General features: G+C 50.9%; 1 protein-coding gene across 2 annotated transcripts in view; it reads left to right on the top strand.

The window, feature by feature from the left end:
• Nucleotides 1-20,872, top strand: part of LOC111145582 (DEAD-box helicase 31) — a 68,216-nt gene that overhangs the window by 26,837 nt on the left and 20,507 nt on the right. For both annotated transcript variants that reach the window (XM_022500545.1, XM_022500546.1), the window contains exons 15-18: nt 6,410-6,460; nt 8,067-8,206; nt 13,358-13,439; nt 19,923-20,034. In XM_022500545.1, the coding sequence (XP_022356253.1) occupies nt 6,410-6,460; nt 8,067-8,206; nt 13,358-13,439; nt 19,923-20,034 (385 nt within the window). The remainder of the gene's footprint in view (nt 1-6,409; nt 6,461-8,066; nt 8,207-13,357; nt 13,440-19,922; nt 20,035-20,872) is intronic.

Below are 20,872 nucleotides of genomic sequence, written 5' to 3'. Positions count from 1 at the left end.
GGATCTTTCTCATTTTATGTGGCCTTTCAGGACCCGGTTCGTGGCTTTGTGTCCTGTGGGTTCTTGGTGACTGTGTGAGGCCTTGCAGATGTGAAGCGTAGGCAGAAGTGAGAGGGCAGTGGGGGCAGGACAGACCAGTCTGTGAAAGGGCGCTCCTGACGTGTTCCCAGTGTCAGCTTGCGTTCTCCGGAGAAGTAGATCTAAGAAGCCGTGTTGAGAAGGGAGTAGGGATTAGCAGGAAGGAGCTGTTTGAATGTTCCGAGCCCACTTTCCTAAATGGAATTAAGAAATCAAAGGAATCTGATGGGAGATACTGGGTTACCTACAGAATATTTCCTCCTGCTTCTGGTGAAGAGCTCACCCTGAGCCAAAGGAGGGGACAGTGGGTTTCATCCCCATTGTCGTATGGATGAGTCAATAAAGGGAAGTAGCGCGGAGTGACTGGAAAATGATATTCCTGCGCCGCATCCGGCTGGCAGTCCAGCCCTGGGCTTTCTGTCGTACACAGTGTGCTCCCTGGTCGTCTGTGGAAGAAAGGAGCGCAGTCACCTTTCTCCCGGCCCGGAGGGGCACTCCCAGCTCCCCTCGCTCTGCGGGCTGGTTCTCCGTGGGCCTCCATCTCGGCTGTCCATCAGCACGTGCTTTCTTTCGGAAGACACCTGAGCCACCTGTGCTGCTTTCCTCCACCTTCTCCATTTTTTTTGTCTTGAAGCACACTGTTCTGTCTGTGTGGTTCTTAATCTCCCTTCCTCCTGGGGAATTTCCACTGTGCCAGGAGGCTGGGAGACAAAGGAGGCTGGGAGGTGAGGCCATGAGAGTCACGGGAATGTCACTTCACCACCAACAATAAATGTAGACTTTCTTGGTTTTCTCTGGGGCGTGCTTTTGAGGTAAAGTTGATCTTTTCCACTTTATTTCATTTGTGTTAATGGCAAGATCATTTGGAGATGGTTGGCTGTTTACTCAGTTACGCTAACTCATGTTGCCAGTTTTTTGGCGGCTCCAGCCAAGATCTCTCGCCTCTGACAGCTTCTGCACTCTCTCCTTCCTCCTCTGATTACGCAGCCCAATCTGTCACCCGGACAACGGGGGCCTGTACCCCGCTGATGGCTTTCCACACACGGCAATAATGACTTTTGGCAGGCCGGGAAGGCGGCAGAGGCGAATTTGCTGCGTCCCTTGCTCAGAGAGCCGGCAGGCCCCCTCTCCCTGTTAGTAAAAGCACTTTGTGAGGTTCTTGGGTAAATAAATGAGTCATTTTAATCCAACTGACAGGCTGGCACCTGAGCAAGCTGCCTTCCATCTGTACTCCTTGGTCTCGTGGAGGCAGCCAATTGTCAAGCCCTGGGCCTTCAAGGCCTCACTGTTGAGTGTCTTTCAGAACTGACTTTAGCAATTCTTTTGCCCTAATTAGCTCAAAGGAATACAGTTGGGCTGGGTCTGAGGTTCTAAGAAGGCAGAACACCGAAGCCTTTGCTGAGTCTCAGGCAGGTCAGTTTCCTGTCGATCCAGTGCCACTGGCTGGTGGCCGTCCAGACCCTGGCTTGCTTGCTGTCCTCTGCCCAGGTCGCGTGGTAGGTGCAAGGAGAATCCCACCACCGCCCGTTTGCCACTGTGCCGATTCCTGCCTCGTCGTGGGAGGAGATCCTTGGATTTGGAATTCTCCGTGCCCTTCACACGAGCAGGCCCATTCGGTCTTCGCAGCAACCTCATGACATGAGATTAACAGGGGGAATCTTACAGCCGTCGTATAGGCGGGTAAACTGATGGTCAGGGAGCTGCGTTGACTTTCCCGGGTGGTATGGCTGTACCGGGATGGTAGAGTCCCATTCTCTGTGTTCCTGGACCATGGAGGTTATCCCTTTGTCCCATTCTCTGTGGCACCCTGGGCTGAGAATAGGAAGGAGGACTTTCAGAAGTGTCCAGGTGATAGCTGAGCTAGGGTGGCTGTCAGTGAGGGTCCCCACCCTGAGACAAGAAGTGGTGGGAGATGGGAAGATGGTGTCTCGGCCAGCACCCCCCACCACCGCCCCGAGCTGGATCAGCCAAGCGGGAAATGGAGCTGCGAACGGTCCCGAGAAGGCTGCCGGCATCCTTCCCCACTGCTTCAGCGTGTTTGTGCTCAGTGAGCCCCACGAACGTCATATGCTAGTTTAGAGTTTCATCGGTGTTTCTTGGTTGAATTTACGAAACCGATGAGCATTAAATTTTTCACAAAGCCTGTCTGTAAAGCTTAGACAGCCCATTGTCTACATGCATCTCCCACTGCGGAACACTTAAATAAAATAAATCACTTCTTAACAAGAGCTTACCAGATTTAAGAACCCGTCAGGTTTTCTAAAGACATCAACTGTGGTTAGTGTAGAAAGTAGTGCCTGCTCCCCTTTAAGACAGAGAACTCTCTAAATTGTGTTCTCAAAGACTCCAGCTCTGGAACATCAGCCCTCCGCTCTCAGGGCAGTGGGAGCTGCCTGAAAACACTTCGTGGCTGGTTGATGCACGTAGTACCTTAAACTCCCAGTTAATACTGAATAAATGCAGCCTAGCCACCGTTCAGAGGAACCCCGCCGGCTCGGGCGTAGTTGGAGCAAAGGCAGTCCAATCCCGACCTGCCCTGCGTGGTCCTCCCACACCGGTGGCTTAGATGACGGTGGCCAGTGTCCTCCTCGGCTTCTGCCCCCAGCACCGGGCAGCACAGCACAAGGCTGTCTCAGTGAGCTCCCGTGGGGACTTTCTCCGGGTTATTGTTCTCTGGGAAAGTTCTTTGCATGCAAAGGGGGGAGGAAGGCAAGCTATGTTTTACCAAAAAGTGCCAGCTAGTAAATGAAAGAAGGAGGGGCACCTGGGTGGCTCAGTGGGTTGGGCGACTGCCTTCGGCTTAGGTCATGATCCCGGAGTCCCAGGATGGAGCCCCGCATCCGGCTCCCTGCTCAGCGGGAAATCTGCTTCTCCCTCTAACACCCCACCTCCCATGCTCGCTCGCTCTCATTCTCTCTCTCTCAAATAAACAAAATCTTTAAAAATAAATAGATAGATAGATAAACAAATAAGTGGAAGAAGGGAATGGCAGACTTCGGAAGCCATCCGTTTGTTGCCACTGGGGCAGCCGTAGATGCGGACAGGCAGCGGCAGTAGACACCGAAGCCCCTGGGTGAATGGTTTTGGGAAACAGTCTCAAAGTTTTACTCCCTAGCTTACTGGTTATTGCAAAGGAGAGAGGTCCCTTCACAGAAATGCCACATCCTTGGGGGGTCATGCACAACTCCCCCCAGTGCTGGACAGGCTGCCCTCGGTCTCTCCTGGCATCCAGTCCTGGGAAGCACACCCACAGGAAAGCTTCACCAGGATCTTACCACGAGGACACAGTTAGACATGGATTCTAGGACGTCCTTCAAGACACCTGGACTCCTTCAAAACTGAGTTGTCAAAAAACCAAATAACTAAATATTAAGGGCAGGGAAATCATTCTAGATTATGGAAGTCTAGAGGTGAGAGGGGGCAGTAATAAAAGCAGAATGCATGATCGATGAGTCAGTTCCTGAGTTGGGCAAGAAAAACAACTATAAAAATCAATCTTAGGTGCCTTTGGAGAAATTTGAATATGAGGTGATCATTAGGAAATAATGTTATTTGGGGCACCTGGGTGGCTCAGTGGGTTAAGCGTCTGCCTTCGGCTCAGGTCATGATCCCAGGGTCCTGGAATCGAGCCCCACGTCAGGCTCCCTGCTCAGCGGGGAGCCTGCTTCTCCCTCTCCCTCTGCCTGCCTCTCCCCCTGCTTGTGTTCATGTGCTCTCGATCGCTCTCTCTGTCAAATAAATAAGATCTTTTTAAAAAAAAAAAGTTTAATATTTAATTTCTTAGGTATGATGCCGGTACTGTGCCTGTGAGGAAGAAGGTCCTTTCACTTAGGAGGTAACATGCTACAGTAGTTAGGGATAGAACATCAGTGGTACTTGCAACTTTCTTTCAAATGGCTCAGAAGAATATGTGCGTAGAGAAAAAGAAAGTGGATGTGCACAGACTAGGGGTTGCTGGATGTGGATGAAGGATTCATGGGAGCTCATTGTACTATTCTTCCAACTTCGGGGTTTAAATTTTTCTAGATAAAAACTTGGGAGGAAATAATGGGCAAATAATACAGGAAAACACAAAGAGAACCATGAAAACCACCGCAGTCCTTCTACCCAGAGACAGCCGCAGGGGATAGTTCCGGCGAGACTCCTTCCGGCCATGGGCCCCCCGGCCATCTCTCCATTCCTCTCTCCATTTATCCATCTACGCATCTAATGTCTTGTTTTCTGGTACCCTCCTCTTTTTTTTCTTTGGATTTTTTTCTGGAAGAAACAAGGCTGTCCATGCTTTAAAATACTCCACATTCCAGATTTGACTTCTTGTTGGGCCAACGTCCTCCTCCCTCCCCCACCCTTCCTGTGGACTAGGAGTTGGGGCTCCGTACCTGGTTAGATTTGCTCTGGTTTTTGGCAAGAATACCCCATAGGCAGCACCGCGTCCTTCCTGTGGCACGACAGCTTGTTGCCTCTCCAGTGATGTCAAATCGTTTACGTCGTTTCACCGTCAAAATTACTAAAGTCCCTTCAAGGAAGTCCAGCTTCCACCCTTGTCTGCCGCCCCCAGTCCCGTCCCCGACAGGTAACGTTCTGTGAGCTTTTGGCTTTTCTCCTCCATTATTTCTTTTCAAAATGTGAGCAGATACATTTGTATTTCCCTCATTTCTCACACAAAGGCCTACTCTGCACACCAGAGTAGATGGTAGCGATTCTCCGTTTCCGTACACTGGTGCCTCGCTCCTGTCTCAGCTGTGGGACACGCTGCTGCAAGGGGTCAGTGGGACGGTCTTTCAGTCCGCCCGTCTCCGGCCAGACGCTGGGGCTTTTCCACACCTGCAATTACAGATTTTGCCAAAATGAGTAGCTTCGTGCATGCAGTGTGCTGTATTTTTGAAGTGTGTTTGGGATGGAGTCCTAGAAGTGAGATCGCACCTGGGTCAGGGGGCAAGTGCAAATGTAGTTTCACTGGGTCCTGCCGGACTTCCCACGGGAGGGTTTTATTTTATTTATTTATTTTTTTAAAGATTTTATTTATTTATTTGTCAGAGACAGAGGGAGAGAGAGTGAACGAGCACAGGCAGACAGAGAGGCAGGCAGAGGCAGAGGGAGAAGCAGGCTCCCTGCTGAGCAAGGAGCCCGATGCGGGACTCGATCCCAGGACGCTGGGATCATGACCTGAGCCGAAGGCAGCCGCTTAACCAACTGAGCCACCCAGGTGTCCCCCACGGGAGGGTTTTAGACGATTTTGCGTTCCCACCGAGAGCTAATGAGGGATGCAGCATCTTTTTCGATGAAGGAATAGCACAATACGGCCTTGGAAAAGTAAAGTGGACCTGGATTTGAGGGCTGCCTCTGCTTCTTAGTTGTGTGTCTCTGGACAGATTACTGCATCTGTCCGAACCTTGGTTTCCCGTCCGTCAGGTGGGAGGGGTCGTCTTGCTGTAGAGTCACTGGGAAGAACCTCGTGGTAGTACAGTGAAGCACTCGCGCTGCCGGTGCGGAGTCAGCACTCGGGACGCGCCGACTGCGGGTAACCGTGTTGGGACTGTCGTGCTTGGACACGAATGCCCCGCATCAGCTTGTCCCTAACCACCGGAAGATACCCGTTCTCCAGTCCCGGCCAGAAAGGCCAGGCAGACGCTCAAGAGCAGAGAGCCTGTGCTCCTCGGGTGGCAGCGAGCTGAGAGAAAAAATACACCTCCTTTGCATTTACAATGTTCGTGTCTGGTTAAGTAAGTCTTTGGCTGGTGTTGTGACGTAACTGGCAGAAGAGGTGGGATGTTACTTGGTCTCTGCTGCTCTCCGAGGCTGAGAAGTCCTCAGTAAGACTTTGCAACTCCCCTCCACAAGGGAATACTTCGGGGTGACCTTCCACCCGTTTCAAAGCCATGTCTCTGTCAGGCGTTGCCGGTTGTTAAGGGGCGGGGGGAACCCACGAACGCATTGATTGTAGAGTGGTTCTTCAGAGCAAATGTGAAAGTAATAATACATGCTAGAAGTTTCCAGAGTTCTTACGTGACACAACTGACCGTGACTCCAGTTCTTGGACTAATAATTTATGTTCTAACAGAGTGAGTGGTGACGCCTAACCAACAGGTTCTGGAGAACTTACCCCCGAGTTCGAATTTCGAGCACAGATGGACTTCAGTGGGTCTCTGAAGTTGTATGCCACTTTGTGTGTGTGTGTGTATGCGTGTGTGCGCGCGTGTGTACGTACACCCGCCTGTGCACCCTGGGGGGTGGTAAGCCCTCATCGTTTGCATTAGATTATCAGAGGGATCCGTGGCCCAAAAACGGTTCAGAACCGCAGTCCTGAGTCATATTCTTTTCTGTTTTGCAGGATGTTGCAGCTCGGGGCTTAGATCTCCCTCAAGTCACGTGGATTGTTCAGGTAATTTTTTAGTTGTTAAGGTGTGAGCTCAAGGCGGGAATACATGATTGCGAATAGATGCGTTGGCTTTAAGTGGAATAATTATTATTAGCCTCTTGGGTGTTGCCCTGGTAACCAGGCAGCAACCAGCCTTCTCTGCTCATTGCTCCTGGGAGCTTTCCCGAGCCCAGCCAGCCCACCCCACCGCTGCAGGGAGCCAGCCGGACTGAGCAGTCGTGGTGGGGGGGGGGGGGGGGCGGGCTGCCTGCTCCCAGACTAATGCGTGTCACACACAAAGTTCCAGCAATGTGAGAATAACAGGAATTACCAGGGCCCTTGGGACGTCTCATTGTGTCCAGAAGGAGATGGCTCAGCTGTCCTGAGAGCCGTGTCCATGTACATTGACCTGCAGGGGGCAATTAAGTCCCTGACAGCGTCTTACACGTACCTCTAGCCTTAGACGCTTTGCCAGAGGGTACAGGTGTTACACTAGAGTCTAGTGGTTTCAGTCCTGTTTTTTCTTTTCGTTAGTCTGCAGAATGGTATTTTTATGCCCTTCTGTGGGGGCCGGAGGACACGTGCCCCATTTACGTGAGTCATGGGCAGTTCACGTTTTAGTGGAATCGCACGCCTGTCACCGGCTGGGAAGTCTGATCTGGTTGCCGCCTCCGGCCGTCTTTCCGCTTGGAGGCGTTGTGTCTGCTTTCCTGATGGCCGCAGAGCGAAGTAAAGATTAAAAGGCAGGATAATTTCAATACGGGGGGCAGGAGGCGGACAGGAAATTGCTCATTCAGAGCTTTTCTGTATCGTGAGATTGATTAGATCCAGGCGCCCACCCCTCCCCCATACAGTGTAGTCCTTTCGGGCCTCGGTCTTTGAGTCGTGTAGCAGCAGAACAAAAAGGAAGGGCGGTTCGATGGTCAATTGCTTTTCATGGTGACGAAGTTAACGCCCTAGAGAATCGGAAATAAAGTGTTCTGCCCAGTTGGAGTCTGCCTTGTCCCTCAAGTCAGGAATGCCGTCCTTAGGAGCGGGAGCAAGTCCCTGTGGGAAGGGAACCGGCCTCTCAGCTGCCCCACAGCTCCGTGCCTTTGGGGTTGGGTGGAAGTGCAGTGAGGTGGCACGGACCAGCTCCCGGCGGCCCGGCCACGGGGTGAACTCTGATCCGAGCAGCCGGCCCCTTCCGCCTGACCCCGTCCAGTCCTCTGTGGCCTCTGCCCACTGCTGTGTCTGCCACGGAAGCAGGCCAAGGTCACGCGGCTGTCCTGCAGAAGGGTGCCCCGCCTGCCTCGGACTTCACCTTGCACGGTCACCGCAGTGAAAAGATGCAGATAGGAAAGTGAAGAGACCTGTGGAGAAGTAAAATTACAAAGGAGATACTGGGACAGGAAGGCGGCTCGCTCGTCGGAAACTTGGCCGCTGTTAACGTTTGCGCGTCAGAGCCTCGTTATTTCCAGTGAAGTCGGGGGTTTCAGGGTTGAGTGACTTCTCCTTGGGATTGCGTGAGGGTAACCATAGCACCGGGGTTTAATTCTTGGGATACCTGCAGACAGGTGAGGGGTATTGCACTTCCAGTCAATGGCAATCCCTTGATCTGTGAATGCTTCGTTTTTGTTACCCTTTTTAGTACAGCGCGCCGTCGTCACCTGCTGAATACATCCACCGGATCGGGAGAACCGCCCGGATTGGCTGCCGTGGGAGCAGCCTGCTCATTTTGGCTCCTTCGGAGGCAGAATATGTCAACTCGTTGGCTTCTCACAAAATCAAGTGAGTCAGAAACCTGAACGGGGTTTCGGCTGATCTCACCTAATTAACTTTCTGTCGCCTTTACAGTGGATGGGGCTTGTAAGCTGACGGAGAGCCATTAACCCTTGTGATCCCTAAATGAGTCCCAGAATAGCCAGTGGCAAAACCAAAACCCTTCATCCCGTCAGCACATGACAATTTCCATTGTGTTGCCAGACTACGTCACGGAGCGATCTGTTGCGCTTGGCTTTTCTGTGAGAGAGAGGTCTGTGTTTCATTCCCCTTTCTGTCAGGAACGTGTGCACGGCCCTCACAGCCAGTCTCTTGAAGACCTTCCTTATTCACAGTTTTTATTTTTACGCTCAACATTTTGTACGTTTAAAGGGGATTTGTCTTTGAAAAAAGTAGTATTTTTGACTCATCACACAGCACCCCCTCCCCCAGGAAAATAAACGCAGGGAGGAGACATTTTCGGGACAGCCCAGACGTGCGCACCCCTTCACAGCCTGGGCTGTGCGGCCACCGTCTCGTGCGCAGCTGCCACACTGAGCGAGGCCCCGCTCCCGCCCTGGCCCGCCAGCTCGGCGACTGCGGGAAGGGCAGTAGGGGCCTCCAGCAGACCCTGACCTCGCCCAGGAAGGACAAGCGAAACAGAGATGGAGAAGAGTGTCTCAGCCTGGCCGGGAGCGAGTAAGTCACCTGCGTCACAGAAGTGAGCGTTTCGTCGTGTTTTCTATTCACCTTCCGGCGGCTGAAGTAGCAGGCCCTGAGAACAGGCTGCTGAAGGCGTGCGGTTTTCACGCCGTCGACTTACAAGCGTTTCTTCTGCTCACACGTAGCACAGTGATGTGGAAAGTGTTTCTGGAGGCACAGAAGAGTCCTGGGTGTGTGCCCAGGAGGGTGGGACACGATTCCTGCCGTGCCCGGACACCTGCCCGCCTGCTGCTGGGAACCGCCATGGCGCTGGCACCCGAGGACCTTGCCTGGTGGCGCTTCGCCTTGCCCAGCCCGGTGTTTCAGGAGAAGCACCGAGTAAACGATGAGGTCTTCTCTCTCTCAAGTATAGGGCTGGCAGAATCCCGGCATTCTGCATCTGGACTGAGATTTCAGACAGGTGGCATGGAACCTGGTCTGGGGACCAAGTGCAGGCCACCCGCACGGAGAGCTGCCTGTGACCATCCCCACCAACCTGCCGTAGTCCCCACCTGCAGAGCTGTCCCTTTCCCTGTCTCTCTCAGCACCTGCAGAGAAAGTCGTCCTCCCTCCCTCCTTGCACCCGGGGCCGACTCCGCAGCACTCCGCTGTCTCGGGGTTGCTCGTGGGAACATCTGTGGGCTGGGGCTTCCTCAGAAAATGTGCCTGCACACACCCTTCAGTGGTAGGGAGGCAGGACCCCACTTCTGATGAACCTGGTGGTGATTTTGAGTGGGTCCAACTAATCCCGGCTTGGGTTTTCCTGTCCTTTAATATCTTAAAACAATTTCACTTTGAAAGAGTGGTTTCTGTTGGTTTCGGGAAGACTGCAGATTCTATCTCCCTTGTAAGAGGAATGCTGACCGTCAGTTCAATCCCCTCTCACCGAGAGCTTCCTCTCCAGCTGGTTTCCCAGGCCTTTGGGCGGGGGGCTGGCCGTCCTTTTTGTGCGTGCTTTCAGGCCCGAGGACAGCTCTCCACTGGGCAGCTGGACCCCGGAAACACCGAGGAATGGAATGAAAACCCACGGACGTAGCCCCTTCTCCCATTTTCCCTTACCGCGTCCTCACAGGCTGGGAACCTGTCACAGCACTGCGACTGTCTTCCTCGGGCACGGGAACTTGTCGACCTCCAGAAAGTGTTTTCAGAGCCGGGTGTCAGCATCCGCGGGCGAATTTGTCGTCACTACACCCCGGCGGTCTTTTACCCTCAGCTGTCTTCCCCCACCTTCTGTTCCAGACCTACGGGTTCGTGTTCTCCACTCCTTCCTGTCATCAGCTCCTGGGTGTTCTCCTGGGCTCATTCCCTGGGACCCGATAAGCTCAGAAAAGTGGGTGCTCGCGTCATGAAGTCAGGCGATCATTGCCCAGGCCCACGGCGCGCGCCTGGGCGCCTCTGCCTCTCTGCTCTCAAGCTGCCTTTAATAAACATGTTCAGGCTGATGGCTCTGAAAGGCTCAAACGTAAACCTAAATTCGAAAGGGGAAAATAATAGCACCAGCCTGGATATCAGTGAGCCACGTGTATTTTAAAGCTACAAGAAGTACACTCGTTCTCTGTGACCATCTCTGGAAAAAACTGTGCCAGCGGTATTCTGGGGGACCCAGCACAGCCGTGTGCCCATTCCGGATAAGCACCAATCCAGGGGGTCTGAGTGTTTGGGCTTGCAGGGGAAGCTCAGAAAGATCAAGACAGAAGTACCCAGAGGAAGAGCGTCGGGTCTCTTGTGGAGAGACCATCCATTCCCGCGGGAAAGAGTCCTTTCATTTCTGGCCTGAAAATACCCCCGCTGAACTTTGTGCCCCTCATCCACTGACTGCTCTGTGGGCCTGATGTAATCACCACCACCACCCCCGCCCGCCCGAAATACTAGTCAGAGTTACGCTGTAGCCTTGGCTCCTGCTTCTTGATTTCTGAGGAAGGGCTGGATGTTGGGTATCTTTACTTAACACAAAAAAATTACACGTAAGAAGACCTGATTACAAAGTGTGCCATGGAAGGAAGCCGACTTGAGCATTTTTGGAATACAAAAGGTACACTGCTAAATAGTAAAAAGAAAAAAAAGAAAAGAAAAATGGAGAAGAAAGGGTGTGTGTGTGTGTGTGTGTGTGTGTGTGTGTGTGTGTGTGTGTGTGTGTGTGTGTTTTGCCTCAGAACCTGGGAGCCAGGCAGCAGGATGCTGGGACGGCTGATGAATTAGAGTGGAGATTCAGGAAGGCAGGCTGAGGCTCACGGCAGCAAGGGCCATCACAGCAAGTTGCCGCCTGCCTTCGTACACCGCGCACTGTGGAACTCGCCCTGACAGTGTAATTTAGCAGCTGGGGCAAGAGACAGGCGCCCTGGGCCGTTGCCACCTCTGTCTAGATGCCCAGGACTTTGTTTCTGCATCCTTCTGACTTCGTGGTGTTTGCCAACTTCTTCCCTGTTTTCCGCTTCTCCTTTAAACGTGTTTCTAATGAAAGTCGTCATTGGTTTATTAAAATGTAAATGCTTCATCAAAACGTGTATTTCTTAGATCAGGCATGAGACAGTTCCCTGAATTTATTTTTCTGTCTCTTTTTGTAGTAAGGCAGGGTAGATCAGATCTGTTGATAGAACCATAAACAAGCAGAGTAGATTGGCTTTGCTCCTCAGAAGCAGCGATTTCTTAGAATAGGAGGGAGGCCCTTTTAAACTGTAAGTCACTCCAGTCCGTTGTCCGCTCCCGCTCACTCACGGTGCCTGGGCGCCCGTGCTGTCACATGGACACACACAGCAAGGCCGGGCCCTGGCCGCAGGGGTCAGCGCCGCCTCCTTTCAGAACGTGCGGCCTCGGTGGTGTGTGTAGTTCTTTGTATCCCCGACTCTGAATGACCTTACTCTTTGTTTCCTTCTCCCTGCTTCCAGAGCTCACCCCCAAGTCCTTAGTTCCTTTTACTTTTCCTTTTTTTCCCCTCAAGAAAAGAAGTGACGAATAGAGGCAGGTCCGCTAGGTAAAGAGAAAGAGAGGCCTGGCCGTTTTCACCTTCGGATTTCCAGGCATGAACAAGAAGCAAGCTCGGCAGCCACAGCTTTGCTCTCTCACATGAAAAACAGATTTTCCATGAAATCATGAGCCCTTTCCCCCAAACTGCTACCCTCACCTGCCTGCTCTGCCTTCTCCGGTTGACTCCTCCTGCTGTAAAAAGATTTCACTATCCGTAGGCCTGCGAGCTGGCAGCGGAGAGAATGTGGAGGGGCGGGGGCCGGGGGTGTTCGGGGGAGCCGTGACACGTTTCAGGTAAATCGCTGTCAGAGACGTGGCATTTTCATTCATAGCTTTGTCAGAATAACCTTTGGGGGAAAGGCGGGGGTTGTCTTCTCCCACGTGAGAAGTTGCCATTCATGTATTAATTTGCTGTTACATTAAAAAATAAGAAAAGAAACAACATACAAGGAAATCATTTATCTTTTTATGATCTGTTTTTCTCCCCAGAACTCCTCCTTCCCTTTTTTTTTTTCTTTCCCCTCCCTGAGAAGTATGTTTTCAGCAGCTCCCGCTTCTTCCTCAGGCCCTAATACCTGAATCTGCGCGCACCGCCCGAGCCTCCGTGCCGTGGAGGACGCGGAGGCTTCCCCATCCCGCCACGAGGCAGGGTGGGCCTCCTCGCCTGGCTCAGGGTGGCTTCTGCTCACAGCAGAAGCCCAAACTGTGATCTCCGCTGTTTGTCCACAGCTCTGGGTCTATCAGAGGTCATTTGTCCCCCACCCCTAATAATTAAGAGGTGAGAAGGTAGACGCCCTTCTGGGTGGAGGAGAAGAGAGCTCTGGTGCTGGGTGCTGGGGTCACTGCTCAGCCTTCCCTGAGGAGCTGACCCCAACGGTTAAGGACCTTTGGCCACCTAGACTCACTCCTGGCTTTTTTTAAAGTTTAAAACTAAAGAGACTATCAGAAATGTTTTTTTTTTTAATTTCTTCTTCTCCCCAAGTCAAGGTAGTCTAGAAATAAACAGGCCTCCGTGTTGAGACGTATTAAGAAACAGTGACGCGGGGCGCCTGGGGCCTCAGCGGCTTCAATCTCTGCCTTTGGCTCGGGTCATGATCTCAGGGTCCTGGGATCGAGCCCCGCATCAGGCTCTCTGCTCCGCAGGGAGCCTGCTTCACCCTCCCTCTCTGCCCGTCTCTCTGCCTACTTGTGATCTTTTTCTGTCAAATAAATAAATAAAATCTTTAAAAAAAAAAAATAATGGCGTGATCCCTACAGAGGAGAGTCTGGATGTAGGCTGTTTGCAGGTCAGCAGAGAAGATGGAGAGTGTTGGAAGTATGACCCCATCTGTCCCTGACGTGTCACAGAGGTCCCTTCATTCCAAACTCCTTCTGAAGGCTCAGGAAACTATTTCCTGTAAACGTGTAGCTTCTGCTTTATACCCAATTAGCTGGAGAACAGGCCATTTTTATGCATCAAGATTCCAGATGTTGGAAGAACAGAAAGTTTACCTTGATGTGCTCTTCCCTTCACAGCGTTTCCGAGATGAAGATGGAAGAGATTTTGTCTGTTCTGACAAGGGGTGACTGTTTCAGACGGGGCCGGTGCAGAAGCCAGGTGAGTTTCGTACTTACGGTACTTGTGAACAGACGTCACTCGTTTCTTGATTTGGGGTGACGGAGACTGTGTGCGTGAGGTAGTTCGTTCCTCTGTCAAGCAGGCATCGAAGGGACCATGAACGTTAAGGGAGGCCAGACCTTGATTGTGGTTTTCTCTCTCTTTGCCTCCGGATGCGTTTGCTGGTCTCATCCGGCTAATGGGCTGCCGTCCATTCCGGAAGTCCGCCGGGCCGCAGCAGGCTTCCCCGAAAGGAGGGCTCCTTCTGGCCTAGAGTGAGTTTGGGGCAGGGTTACATGCTCGGCCCTGGTGGTCCCTGTCCAGATTATCAGCAAGGACAACTGACGGGACCCATCAGCCCAAGACGACATGGAAGAACTAGGTCTCTCTGTGTCTCCTTTCAGACACACTTAGCTCATCCATTTTTTAGTGTGGGTGCCACACTCCGAAGAGGAGTAACGTTGAGATTTAGGGAGAAAAATCTGTGTTATCCAGGCAGTTCCACGGAGAGACCCGGGGCATCCTTCCCTGCTGCTTCTCTGTGGCTGCTGTTCCCCACCCCACCCCACCCATGCCCAGGACGTCACAGACACGTGTGTCTAATGTTGCCGGATGCAGTTTTGTCTGTGAAATATTAATTATTTGAATATTTTTCATTTGTTTTTTAAGCCTAAGGATAGACTGGAAAATTAGAGCCAAGTAGATGAGGGGTAAGAGTTTCTTTTGTGTGTCAAGAGATGTCTTTATTTGGATCGATCTTCTCCCTGAGGCTGGGACCCGGTTTGACAGGCCCTGACTTCAGTCCTCTTGTTCCAGAGAGAACCTGAGGAAATGTATCCTAGTAGAGGCAGAGGGACACAGTCCAAGCACGTGTCCTGGGCCCTGCCGCACCCTTCACACACTCGGTCCCATGAACTCCTGCCGGCTACCCCGGCAGGCGGGTGCTCTTGTCCCACGTCCTAGGTGAGTGGACAGGGCCTGGAGCGAGGGGTGAGGGGACGTCCGCAGGGGCAGCCTGACTTCAGAGCACGTGGTCGGCCCACTGTGGCAGCATGCTTCCCTTACCGTTCCCGAGACCGAGGCAGCACAGCTAGACGGCTGTTCAGCCGGGTGACGTTAGCCATCGTCGCCATTGGGGTGAGACTTGGTCAGTGAGCACCACCGCACCAGAGAACCCTGCAAGTGAGAGAAGCAGTTAAGCAGGACCCCGTGGATCAACAGTCGCTTTAAGCGGTATTTCATCAGGAAACATCCCACAGTAGTCGTTCGTTGTCAGGGGAGCGGACCAGTCAAAAAACAGACTCTCATTGGTCCTGGCACACTTCTTCTGCAGCTGCTTCTAGGTGGGGTTTTCTCATATTCCCCTGGACACTTCATTACAGGCGCGGGACAGCACGGGGGAGGCAGGGAACTGTTCCTGCAGCCGGCGTAGCGGAGAGGTTAAGGGCACGGCCTCGGGGTCGGATTCCTAATCCCCGTTCCCAGCTCCGTGGCTCCGGGCAAGGACTAGCGCCTCCTAAGTATTAGTGTCTTCGTACGTCATGTTCGTATTCTCGTGAGGAGACCGGAGGATTGAGTGAGAAAGACCCTAAAAACCCTAACACAGTTCTGAAGGGCGACCGTCGTCGTCGTCAGCGGCAGGTGCGGGATTCAGAGTTCAGGCTAGGTGACGCGAAGCCCGGGGCCTTCTGCTGCGTAAAGGCAAATGCAGCATTAGCATCTCTCTGCTCCCCAGGAATAAGAGCAACCGTAAAGCCACAGAAGGAGACGGTGAAGGCGTCTCATCTTTACTTAAACTTCCTGGGACCGGCTCTGGTGTTGGTGTTTGTCCCTGAACCGGGCACACACCAGTTCTGTCCAGGGAGCTGATCATCAAGTGCTTCTGTGGATGGGGCACACGTTCCCCCCCCCAGGGGGCAGGGCAGCCGCAGTGCCCTCTGCTCTTCCAGGAGCGAGCCACACCGTTCCTCCACCTGTGCCCTCCTGTGCCTCGTGCGCTGACGCCTCCCCACCCCCCACTCCCAACCCTATAAGTCCCTTCCTGGGCATGAGGCCAGCCTTGAAGCCATGCTGGGGCCCAAGGCAGGCAGACTTGGGTTTGAGTCCCTGCCTCACAGCTGGTGGTTCTGCAGCCTGGGACAGGTTGTCATCTCTGCGGCCTCAGTGTTCCCATCAGTAAGCTGAGAACACAGTTGCCCATCTTGAAGGTTCCTATGAGGTTGACCTAAAATTCAGCAGGAAACACTCCATGCACTTCTGGGCCGTGTCGGTTTGTCCCAGCCCCAAGCTCCTGCCTTGATGGAGGGGGACAAATAGCATATTTTTATATTTTTAAGGTGTGGTGGACTTCATTTTTAAAAAGAAAAAAACACTTAGAGCACCTGGGTGGCTCAGTCAGGGAAGCATCTGCCTTCAGCTCAGGTCATGATCTCAGGGTCCCAGAATTGAGTCCCACATCAGGCTCCTTGCTCGAGGGGAATCTGCTTCTCCCTCTGCCTTACCCTCCCCCGCCCCGCCCCTGCACCTTCTGTGTGCTTGCTTGCTCTCTCTCTCTCTCTCTCAAATAAATAAACAAAATCTTTTGAAAAAAGAAAAAGGGCCCAGCAAAGTTGGGTTTCACTGACACCAAAATAACTGGTTAGCTTAGAATACTAATCATACTAGGTCCCATGTGTCCCACTGATGCAAACCTGGCTTGTTTAACCACAGTTAACTTGAATTCAGAAACCAAAGAGAAACTAAATGAAATTGACTGTATTCCTAATTATCACACAGATCTACAGCCTGGAAGAGGGGTTTACGTGTGTGATCCGTGTGAATAGTAAGATGAATAAAGTGGATGCTAGGTACAACTTGTAGTTCCATTTCTCATAAGAAATACAGTATGTTGGGCGCCTGGGTGGCTCAGTTGATTAAGCGACTGCCTTCAGCTCAGGTCATGATCCTGGAGTCCCGGGATCGAGTCCCGCATCAGGCTCCCAGCTCCACGGGGAGTCTGCTTCTCCGTCTGACCTTCTCCTCGCTCATGCTTTCTCTCACTGTCTCTCTCTCAAATAAATAAATAAAATGTTTAAAAAGAAAAAAAAAGAAATACAGTATGTTTTAATTGCTGTTCGCAGTCTGGGCAGTTGTGTCTAGCACATGAACCAGCATCAGACAGATAAATGTGAGCTCAGTAAACAGGCCTTTTACACACGTAGCCAGACGCCTTATATTAAGGCCCTCTTCTCCACGCTCGGTTGAAGTCCATTGTAAATGTCCCTTTGGCACATACATTTTTGGGCTTCTGTGAACAGAAAGAGAGTGAGCGAAGCATCTGTAAAATGTATATTTCATATTTAGGTGTATGAAATATATATGGCTACGTCTGGGTGTGCGAATGCTCACCCACCTACAAAGAGAATAAATTTGATCTTTCAACTTTACTGGGAAGCATACGGAAGGTTCTAGGGAAGCGTGAGGGTGAAACTCCACTTGGCATCAGGTGATTAAAACAAAACCGTTCCGTTTAGTTTTAAAAATACTTTAGAATTTAGCAATATCAAGATGTGCTTACCAAAAAAAGAAGAAGAAAAGCCACGCTCCCCCCGCCCCGCTACCACCTACAACTTTATACAACAGGAAAAAAAAAAAAAAAAAAAAAACGCAGCCCGAGTATCTTCAGCTCCTCTGTTGCCTCTTGATAGGTGTGAAATTTTCATCTTCAAAGTATGCACACAATCCAAACATGCTTTTTCTACAAGTTTTTTTTTGTTCTATGAAACATGCCTGTAAACGGATCTTAACAAAAAAATTGGGCCGTGGAAGATACTAAAATGAGATCAGCAGCCCCTTCCGTCAGTCCCTTTGATCGTCTCTTCTCTCCGGGATCAGTAGGGCTTTACGGACGAAGGAATCCTGAGTGTGGACCGTTGGAACCGTGTTTTCCTAAGCTAGCCCTGGTCCACTAGTTGCCAGTTAGCACCATTAACCAGCACTGGGTCTGTGCTTCTTTGAGGGGTGGGCGCGCCAGTCCCGCAGGGCACTCGGGCGCCCTCCGGGCTTTGACCCACTCTCATTACGGCAGCGTTTTCCCTGTCTGGGACCGAGCTGGTGCTGCGTGCATGGCTCTGCCCCTGTCTTCAGTTTAAATTTAGACTGTCCTCCTCGGAAGACAACTGAGAAACACCTCATTCTCAAGAGGGGTAATTTTAAAATAAAGTATTTCTGGAAGTGGGGGTAGAGAGAGAAAGACATGCTTTTTCTTGAGTATATTATGTTTTCTGCATTAACTTTTCCTCATATTTCCCTAAAACTGACCTCCTCATTTCAAATGCGTGAACCTAGTATTATCGCCTTTTTTCTACCTATTTCACTTGTACACACACATTATATATGTGTGTGTATGTAATTTTTTTTTTTTTGGTTGGGAAGAAAAGATGCCTCATTTTGAAACCTAAAGGGGGAATAAGAAAAGCCCTTTGTAATATATTGCCATATTATCACTAAATCCCCTGACGGTTGTGACACAGAAGCAAGTCACCTGTCACTTAAGCTTGAGGTCTCTTTAATTTTCTCCTGGAATTCGCACCAGGCTGTCTTTAATTTGAGGCCTTTATTGGAATTCTGAAACCTCTCTGCCTCCCTGGCTCTCAGATCTATTCTGAGAGCTGTTACAGAATGTATACAATAACCAACAGAGGGATTCGAGCGGGCTGGAGCTCTGTTTATCTAACACTCTAGAGGGATTTTTGTGCTCATTCGGTCCTGGCTGCCCGGCTTTCAATATCGCTTTGACAACCATTCTGCCCTTCTCATTAATTTTAAACAGTTAAAACACAGGAAAAAGAGGAAAAAGTTTTCATTATTAAAGTGCTTTACTTTTTAATAACAGAGGATTCTGTCCGCCAGGGGAAAGGGCATCCTCACTAATTTCACATTCATATTAAAAAAAAACACACACACAAGGAAGGTGGCAGTTGCATTGCTGAGGTGGCTTAACGAAAGGAGGGCAGCAAAAAAGAAAAAAAAAGTTTGCATTTCACATCAGTTAAGAGGGTAAAAAAAAAAATCCTTGTTAATGACGATAGCAAATGTCCACTTTCATAACACCGCCCCTGCGTGACTTTTCTCTTGACATTTGAGTGGATAAAACCCTTAGGGGACCATGTACTGTGAAATCAGCTAGACTATCATCAGCCAAACAGGTAGCAGGAGTGATTTGACGAAGCTAAAAACATTTTCCGGTTGTTAAAGTCTCTATTCATACAGAGAGGGATGTGGACCCAAAGAATGAGGCTTTTTCTTCTCTCCCCTTTGTTCTTCCTCTGGCAGCTTTTAAAAGGGAAAGAGACTCTGAGCCTAGGTCAGGCTCCAGACACAGGTGTGGACACCCTGTCTTCTGCGGGGTTAAGGGAAGCGGGGACTGGGGCTCACACTGTCTCCTGGTGACCCACGTGGGCAGTGGGTGTTGGTACAGGAGAGACTGGGTAGCATCTCTGAGAGCATCGATGTCTGGGGGAGGCGTATTAGCCAAGTTGAGTTTGGAGAATCTGGGTTCTTTGGATCTCAGATTCACGTTCAGTAGAAAGCACCCGTGTTTCCAGACATAGGAAACGGGTACCTAGCTGGCTCAGTTGGAAGAGCATGTGACCCTTGATCTCAGGGTTGCGAGTTCAGGCCCCACATTGGGCTTCGAGTTTACTTTAGGGGGAAAAAAAGGGATATAGGAAACAACACTCAGTTTTAGGGGGATATAAGGAAAGGAAATCTTTTCTCTGGGATTTTTGAAGAATGAAAAGGATATGAGTTTTTATTAACGTTTTCCGTCTGTAGAACCTGAGTGCGTACAGATGTCATGTTTGCTACGGAGATAGTGTGGTTTTCTCTGAATGTGGTGTGAAGGAGCCCCCCCCCCCCACTCCGTGACAGGACCCTGGCGCCCAGCACTGTGGTCCCGGGCTGAAAGAGAGGATCTGAAACACTACAAGTCTGTGCCTCCCCAGGAATGAGGGAGCATGCTCTGAAATTCAAGGACAGGCTCAGTGTCAGGCAGGCCCCTGTGGGGCCCTCTTAGAGAGAAGGTCTCATTGTTCCTCTGAGGAGCTTGAGGGAAGGGGAAGATTTAAGGCCTTGGTAGGACACACAAGTCGTGTGAAACCTGCCTGTGTTCAGTGATGTTTTAAATGCCCAGATTGGACTTGGAAAATTCCAGAGTGTCTCCAGTGGGCATTCATTTTGAGCAAGAGGCCAGGAGGACGAGTAAGTAAGTAAACAAGTAAATAAATAGACCCGATCTTCTCCCTCACAAAGCCATCTTCATCTCTGCTTGACTTTAACATCCTTATAGCTCCCGTTTTTCCTCTAGTAATATTGAAAGGATTACCCTTGTTGGCCCCTCAGTGGTTACCGGGTGATTTTACTGTTATTAAATCTATTATAAAGTGCTTCATTATTCCTGACTCTGACTCTGTCTCTTGTTTAATCCTTCCACCACCCTCCCAGAAATCCCGTGCTGCCGGCCCCCAGGAAATCCGAGAGCGAGCCACAGTCCTGCAGACGGTATTTGAAGATTACGTGCACTCCAGTGAGAGGAGGGTCTCCTGGGCAAAGAAAGGTCAGTGGATTTCGTAGGTGCTCGTGGACGGACAGCCCCCAGGACACCGTCCCACCTCCACCCGCAGACCCCCGACAGGCTAAGAGGCCAACTGGGGGTCTCTGCTCTCCAACAAAAGCCTTCGGCCTCCTTTGTTCCACAAGGTCTAGAAGCAGGCACAGAAGGCTTTAAAGCGATATTAAATGCTAATTTCATCCTTCCCCATGTTTCACACAAATGAGGCTTTATCTTGGCTTACATAGGACGAGAACTTTGACCCAGTGACTTGGATCTCAGGGATCCATTTTTGTGTTTCTTTGAAAACTGGATAGATGAGACGTGACATGTCAGCAGAGACGGTTGTAGGCATGGAAATTGGAGATGAAGGTAAGGACCAGAAGCATTAGACCTGAGCAGTCTTGGTTTGGTCATACAAAGGAGTATGAGAGAGAACAGTACCAAGGGAAGGCCTAGACCTTGAACCCAATTCCTAGGGCATTTCCAGGAGAGCTAGGTGTTCATTTACTATTCAGGCCCTCTTATTGAATAACGTGGCTCCTGGGATCACCAGGCATTAGTGGGGACTCAGCAGTTCACACAGGAAGGGGCTTAGAACAGCAGGATGTTTCTTATGGCGGTGTGCCGCGTGCCATGGCTGGTGAGTGTGCCGCACGTGCCGGTGAGATGCAGTCCGTGCTGGGGCTCCTTGCTGCTTTCTGCTGGTTACCTGCTACTTTGAGAAGAATGTCAGGCTGGCTTACCGGTATGTGGACGCCACAGCATCAGCTTTTCCTTTTAGAAATTGAAAATTAAAAAAAACAAAAAAAACAAAAAACCGTTCATTTAACAAATAGTTATT

The sequence above is a fragment of the Enhydra lutris genome, unplaced genomic scaffold (genome assembly GCF_002288905.1).
Source record: "Enhydra lutris kenyoni isolate GAN:26980312 unplaced genomic scaffold, ASM228890v2 scaffoldscaffold13, whole genome shotgun sequence".
Taxonomy (NCBI): domain Eukaryota; kingdom Metazoa; phylum Chordata; class Mammalia; order Carnivora; family Mustelidae; genus Enhydra; species Enhydra lutris.
Note: the sequence above shows the minus strand (reverse complement) of the source record. Positions and strands in the feature narration are given on the sequence as shown.